Genomic DNA, 7,813 nt, shown 5'->3' on the forward strand with positions numbered 1-7,813 from the left:
ATTATTGCTTAGTATTTTTGGGCAGGTCAGTTATATGGTACAACGTAATTCTTGAATTCCTTTTTTTTTTTTTTTTTTGATACCCAAGTATCCCAGTTTCGTCAAACTAAATCCCGGACCTCTAGCCACCGGCCCTTCAGATTCTTGAATTACTTCTTGTTAATTCGTCTTGTGGCCTATGCCTAAATTGTTGTGGTAAACTTGTCACGATTAGATGATATCAATTATCTTCAACATCTTTGAAGAGCATTAGAGCTTGTGAATATATATTTTATTCTTATTCCGTATGATATAGATTTTTTTGATAATAGACTTTGTGGAAGTGATTTATTAGAGAATGTGTGGTTAAGAATGAAGGAAAAATTATCTATTCACGTACAAATTAATTTAATTGAGAAAGTGTGTAACTGAAAATAAATTTGGAAAAAAATAATTTTAGAAAATATGAGTCAAACATAGTGTTAATGTATTCGTGAGAGGAGTTTAATATCGACCCATGCTTTGATTAATGTTTGTAAACTCAATTAAAATATTTTTTATTTACCCATATTATTGTATCCACAGATACTATTACTTATTCATCTATTATATTTATCTATTTATAATTTAAATAAATTATAAACAACTCCCAAATATACTTTTTTAGAGAGAGAATTCAGACTAGTTTATAATCGCCAGTAAAATGCTCGAACCTCATGTCTAATCGATGACAGGCTGCTTATACCTGCCTAGGTGGCTTCTTTCAATTTTTCATGTTTTTCATTTGTCTATGTTTGACTCATGTTTATAAAACCGTTTATAAATAAATACTCAAGTCATTTTTATCTATATGTTGAGGAATACGTAAATACTACTTATTTAATAATCACCATTTATAATTTTAAATATTTATAAACATTCCCTAACATGCTCGGTACAACTTAGAATCATTATAATTAGAAAATGAAATCCGTTCGTTATCTAAAAGAGATATGAAAGGTGAAAAAAAGTAGAGTATAAATATATGGCCATGTTTGACCCATATTATTTTAAAAAAGTACATTCTTAAAAAGTGATTTGACATCATTTCTACATACATTTTTCAATAAAATAACATTACAAGTAAATTCAAAACTTTTTCTTATATTTTATCTACATATTTTCCATCAATACACTATTAAAAAATATATTTTTATGAAAATAATGTGGCTCAAACAAGGGTTATATATATGTAACTGGGGCAGAAATAGGGGGTGGCCATGTGGGGTCACGTGTCCCCAACTTTCTATGTTTCTATGTTTTTATCTCAAATTTTGAAGTAATTATGATATGTCAAACGAATTCAAAATATTGCATTCTTAATATCATTTTAATGTGCTCAGCCCTAGTTTTTCACATTGTTAATGGCTCTCGAAATGGCCAATCGTAGCAAAAGTTATGGCTTGTTAAAGTAAGTCATTCTAAACTAGTATTTCAAAAATTTCGATGACATGCTAACTTAAAAAATTCTTCGATGATCATACATTTGCCGAATTTACAAATTACCTATGTCATCTCAAAACTCATTTCAAGAACTACATTATAGACATATTGAATGGTTCAAACAAATATCGAAACTAATTAAAAATGCGTCAAATGTGCGTTTTAAAATAGGTGTATAACTCGTATTTTCGTTAAAAAATTTCAATTATTATTATTATCTTGCAATACAAATTTTCAATATAATTTATATCATTCTATCAGGAAATCTTACATGGGATATGATATCATAAAATTTCGAAACTTTAAATGCGAAAAAGTCATACCCATGTAAATTCTTTGATGAAAAATTCCTCACAACTTTTTTGCAAGTTTGATTGTACCCCTAACTGAAAATGTCTACGTCCACCTCTGTATACGTAGAAACAAAGGTGTGAAAAAAAGCAAATTCTCATGCCTATCTCTCGATCTCAACATTGCAAATGAAAATCTCTACTGTATCACGTAAATAGTAATTACATGCCTCACCAAACCTACCACAACTCACTCACCCCTTGTAAGGAAAACATGAATTCCCCCGGAATACAAGAAAATAAAGATATTTACATCACCTATTTAACCTTAATCAACTTAAATACTGCTGCCAAACGTATAAAATCATGCAACATTTTAGAGTTGTAATGAACACATTCTTGATTTCAATCCAACTTCTCTCGTTGTTACATTTTGTGACAGCCAAGGAAACTTCGATAGTTGGACTCAAATCAAATGTCACAACTAATTCAACTTATTCGCCATGGCTCAGAGGAGTAAAGAATCAACGAGCAATTGGGTGTTGGAGACGGCCATGGATTTGCAACCAGGGCGAGTTTCCACCAAGAATCAGAAGGCTTTGTTGCAGAAATCGATGCGTGGACGTTACATCTGATGTTAACAACTGTGGATTATGTGGGATTAGGTGTCCATTCAATTGGCAATGCTGTCGAGGCCTATGCATAGACATAAATGTCAATCCATTCCATTGTGGGAGTTGTGAGCATAGATGTCGATTCCCTAGCCTTTGCTTCTTTGGTATGTGTGGTTATGCTCAACCATTGCCTCCTTTTCCATTTCCTCCGCATCCGCCTTTTCCTCCGAGACCACCATTTCCCCCGAGGCCTTTTCCTCCACGGCCCTTCCCCCCGAGGCCTTTTCCTCCGAGACCTTTTCCGCCAAAGCCCTTTCCTCCCAAGCCATATCCACCCAGGCCATGGCCTAAACCTCCAAGAGGCAGTCAGCCTCCACCAGTGGTTTGATGAACTGTACATTGACGCCATCCTCGTGTTCAAAATCATTATATTGCCTCTGTTCAACTTCCTTTTCCATTCAATAACCATCAGAGGAAAAAAATAAAAAAAAAATAAATAAATAAACAGTTAGGGTTATGAAAATTAGATAGCAGTGTCTATGTATTATTTACTTGCATGTTTTGTAACCATCTCGTTTATATATAGTACAATGTAATTTTATTTGCCCAATGGATCAAGACGAGATCCTTTAGCATCAATAAAGCTTCGCCCGCCTTCATTTATAAAAGTATCACATGTCATAATTTTGTTTAATAATAAATTTATGTTGCGATCATTTTTACGATCAACTTAACAATTCAATGAATCCATAGAGGCTTTATCTGATTACGTTTTATTAGTGTTCACATCACTTGATGACATGATATAGTGATAACGTTGAACACAACCAGAAAAAAAAAAAAAAAAAAAAAATATAATAATAATAATAATAATAAATCATAGTCTTAATTTTTAATGAAAACCTGGAAGTCCTCATAAACTTTATGTTTAAATCTCAAAAGATAATCACTAGACTATCAATATCATAAAAATACTTACCCATATTTGGTGTAGCTTAAAACAGATAAAAATTTAAAGTCAAAATCAACAATTAATTTTAATTATACATATTTTGGGATCAATAATTTTTATCAATTTTTTAAACCGCATATTTCATCTTGTTTTATCAAAATCTATTGAAAATCCAATTTTTAGCTACACCAAATAGGACAGACGTGTAATAAAATAAGTTCACCTAAAAATTTAATATGTATCCCACTAGTTGCTTGTTTGGATTTGCTTATAATAACATTGTAATTTGAATGTCAAAGTTAAAGTTCAATTTAATCATAAATTTCAAAGGATCGGCAATAACTATCCACTTATTTACTAATCATTTAAATCACATTATAATTCCAACGACTTATAAACAAATCCAAATAAGCAATAACATTATTTTAGACAAGTATTAGCTAGTTTTGAAAAGAAGCTAGCTACTGAATAAAACTTTACTCCACGATACGACCTACTTGTTTCGATTTCACTATAATTACTAGATATGTGATTGATATACCACCTAGCCTACTTTCACGTTAGCACTTATTTTATTATTTATGATTATCAATTACAAATTTAACAATTAAAGGCAGCCACAAACCTCAACTTTACTTTTTCTTGGGCATATTAGCCTTTTTGGTACAGATTTGGAATAAATCATCAATAAATGGTGCGAAGGAATGAAATAATTTTGCTTTAAAAAAATAAACACAGCCATTAACACAGTGACGGCCTACCAATGCAGTCATATGCTGACGTTATTGATTTGCAGGGCTTACGTAAGAACGAATCAAATCCACAAATGGGACATATGAAACTATGAAAGTGCCATTTGCATGGTCTCTACATTTCAAATAATTATACATTCTTCATAAATAATGCATAAAATAATTATAAAAATATTTTAGATAATATTTTACCTCCAAACTTGTAAGTGCTACAATATTCTTGAAAGCATTTGTTACAATATTCTTGATTGTATCATAAAACGTCGAAGATGTGACTTCACAAGCAATAATTAGAACAAGCTACAAATCAATCTCTTACTTGTGTTTGATTTGCGAATCAACTTTTTTTTTACTTTTCAGATTAATAATAGTTAATTTATACCATCTTTTCTAAGCACATCTCCACATAATTGAGTCGAATTTGTATTTTTATTAAAATCGACATATATTCAAAATTTTCATACTTGGATCATGGGTCTTACTTTTCGATATTAATCCAAATGACTTCATTGACAATTATAACAAGATATAAATCAGTTTTGCAAAAATATGACACAATAGTAACAAAATTTGAATTCAAGAATTAATTTATTTCAATAATTTTAAGACCAATTTTCTTAAAATATTAAATTTGCACGTGCCAAAATGTTTCAATGAAGTGCTACAATTAACAAATGACAGAATCAAATATGCAAAGTGGCAAAGAATTTTCTCAAAGCCACCACCTTGACTAGCTAGCCAGATGCACTGCATATAAATTTTGGTCTAAATGAGAATAATTTTCCACCATTCGATTATCCACGTGACAAAATTTGGACCCCTCGTTTTTTCCTAAACCAGGCACCCTTTTCGAACTTTTAAGACAATAAATTGTCATATCACCTATACGCTTAGCCAACATTCTTGAAAATTTCAAGATGGACGAGGAGCCTAGTAACAGAGGAAAAATCACTGAAAAGGATGCTGGAGAGATTAAGTACAGAGGTGTTCGGAAGCGGCCATGGGGAAAATACGCCGCAGAAATACGAGATTCATCCCGGCCGGGCGCTCGGGTTTGGCTGGGGACGTTTAACACAGTGGAGGAGGCGGCTAGAGCCCACGACAAGGCGGCTTACGCCATGAGAGGTCATTTGGCAATACTTAACTTCCCTGAAGAGTATAATTTGCCTAGCAGTTCATCACATTTTGCTTCTGCTTCGTCTTCGACTTCATCTTCAATGCAGGAAAGACAAGTGATCGAATTCGAATACTTGGACGACAGCTTACTGGAAGAACTTCTTGATTGTGATAAAAAAGAGAAGAAGTAAGATTTATATTGAAGTTAATTTTGTCTTCTACTTCTACTTCTACTTCTACTTCTCTACTTCATTTTCCTTTTCTATGTCATTTTCATTTTTCATGACATGTTTGGTAAGCTGAAATAGATAATAGACAATAAATAAGCTTATCTTGTACGCTTCGCTAGTTGGATTGCTGCCTTGATATATCATGAGCTTGTGAATGCAATATTTCTTAGAAAAAATTAACTGGGCTAAGTCCCTTTTCAAAGTTTTCTGCTACAAAAATCGAAAGAAAACGATTAAAATAACTTGTTTAACAAAATTTGAAGTATTGTTCTTTCTTAGAAGGTCAATTATGTTATCGTTATATCTTGGTCTTGTACCGATCGACTGAAAGTGAAGCGACGGTGGCTGCAATTAGGGTTGTAGAATGCAACAATGAGAGTCCTAATCGAGTTGTATAAAACTTCCTTTAGAGAAACTTTCGTTATGCGGAGTAATATTTGAGTCTAAATACAAGACTCGATTACAATCGAAAGATAAACAATTCTCTCTCTCTCTCTCTTTCAAATTATTCATATATCCAATTAGGGATCAAATATTTTCGTCACTGTTCACTGATATAGCTTTCACTTAGTGTAGTGAACATGAATTTGAGATCGATAAGACATCAAAATACATATATGCTAAAAAAAATTGTGTATCAATCATCACATAATGGCACTGCTATGTTAATAATATTCAAAAACCAGGATAAATATTAAAAAAAAAAATCGTATTTTTCTCAAACACAAGGCGTTGAAACCAAATTGAGTTCAGAAATTAAAACCGTATGGAAACCAAATTGTCTAATTTGAAGAGAATATATGTAATTTGATATATGGAAAGAGTTCGTGTGGAGATCATTCAAATCGCCTTAAAAGAAAATTGAAACAAACTGAAAAAAAAAAAAAAAAAAAAAAATCTTAAGAATAATATCGTGTCTTTCTAGTGCATAAAATATGTGCTGAAGATAAAATAAAATAATAAAATAAAAAAATTACCATCCCTTTAACAACTTAAAACTTCTACATAGTGACTATAGAGAACAAATTAACAAAAGCAACTCGTTAAAACCCCAACCATAACCTGTTTGTAAAATTTCATGTATGAAGCGCTCGATGAAGAAATTGATTAATCCTGCACGCTGGAGGAGGCACATAAAAGATACATTACTCTACGACAATATAGTTTCGTCCCTATAACATCTTAAACTTTTAGCTAGCGACTCTATATGGTAATCCAACATGTCCACCAGCTTCATTTATTAATTGAGCTATTCTTGGGTGACAACCCCTGGAAGTTCAAGGGCCTTTAGCTTTATTAATTTCCCTCTGAAGGCATTTGAATTTTATTAGGGGATCTTTCCCTTTAACATTAGCTGGTGATCAGCTCTACATTTCAGAGATTGTCCCAATCATCATTCTAAGGAAAAGTACAGAAGCATAATTCAAAATTATCACGAACTCCTCAATTTTAAAAACAGTTAAGAAAGAAAAAAAATGAGTAATGTTATTTGCAATCTCTCACTATCGTAATCGTCCTATGTAGTATACATATAACGATTAGTGATTTGATATATTAATGTGGTAGTTTTTTATTACCTCATGCAACAAATCACTAGTCACCACATGTATGCCACATAGGGCGATTGCGATAGTAAGCGATTGTAAATAGCATATTCATAAAAAAAATTAAATATTATTTCTTCTGCTGCTCTTCAGATGATTTAAGAAGTTCCTCCAACACACTATCATCAAGATATTCTAGTTCAATTTTCTCTTGTCCACTCATCGAAGGACCCGAAGTCGAAGTCGAAGTCGAAGTCGAAGTCGTAGTCGACGAGGATGAAGATGAGGACGACGAGGAAGATGAGGGATTTTGAAGAGGAGGGGTATTTGAGAGTTGGGGGAAGTACTCATTAGGGAAATTCAAGATTGCAAGGTGACCCCTTAATCTAAATGCAGCTCGGTCATAAGCCCTCGCCGCATCTTCCGCCGTATCAAATGTTCCAAGCCACAAGCGTGCTCCTTGCCTAGTGGAATCGCGTATCTCTGCCGCGTACTTCCCCCAAGGCCGTCTCCGAACACCGCGGTATCGAACTTCCTCCTTCTCCTTCTCTTCCGTTTCTTGCATGGCGCCCTTACCTCGAGAAGTCCCTTCCATTTTCTTGACGACAAAAAGTTTATATAATACTGATTTGGAGGCAAATAATTTGGTGAATTGACTGTTAAACAGGGTAATATTATGGACACAGACATATGTATAATATATATACAAGTTTGATAGTCGGTTGCATATGTATAGACTTGTAAATGTTTTTGGGCTTGCATGGAAGTTTCATATTCAAATATGTAAAAGAAATTGAATTTTTCTACTAATTCGAATGTGACAAATTGGCAATATTTTTAAAGACCGAAAACCA

At 32.8% G+C, this 7,813-nt stretch overlaps 3 protein-coding genes across 3 annotated transcripts; 2 read left to right on the plus strand and 1 right to left on the minus strand.

Annotated features, from left to right (window-relative positions):
• The first annotated feature begins 1,994 nt into the window (after positions 1-1,994).
• Positions 1,995-2,893, plus strand: LOC111379139 (stigma-specific STIG1-like protein 4). Its single transcript, XM_023002474.1, has one exon. It carries the CDS (start codon positions 2,118-2,120, stop codon positions 2,751-2,753), a length of 636 nt encoding a protein of 211 aa, XP_022858242.1. The 5' UTR covers positions 1,995-2,117; the 3' UTR covers positions 2,754-2,893.
• Positions 2,894-4,960: 2,067 nt separating this feature from the next.
• Positions 4,961-5,615, plus strand: LOC111379137 (ethylene-responsive transcription factor ERF096-like). Its single transcript, XM_023002471.1, has one exon. The coding sequence runs from the start codon at positions 4,987-4,989 to the stop codon at positions 5,374-5,376; it is 390 nt and encodes a 129-aa protein (XP_022858239.1). The 5' UTR covers positions 4,961-4,986; the 3' UTR covers positions 5,377-5,615.
• A 1,474-nt stretch (positions 5,616-7,089) lies between these two features.
• LOC111379140 (ethylene-responsive transcription factor ERF098-like) lies at positions 7,090-7,590 on the minus strand. Its single transcript, XM_023002475.1, has one exon. It carries the CDS (start codon positions 7,552-7,554, stop codon positions 7,090-7,092), a length of 465 nt encoding a protein of 154 aa, XP_022858243.1. The 5' UTR covers positions 7,555-7,590.
• Between the last annotated feature and the right edge of the window lie 223 nt (positions 7,591-7,813).

The sequence above is a fragment of the Olea europaea genome, unplaced genomic scaffold, assembly GCF_002742605.1.
Source record: "Olea europaea var. sylvestris unplaced genomic scaffold, O_europaea_v1 scaffold1933, whole genome shotgun sequence".
In the NCBI taxonomy this organism is placed as follows: Eukaryota; Viridiplantae; Streptophyta; class Magnoliopsida; order Lamiales; family Oleaceae; genus Olea; species Olea europaea.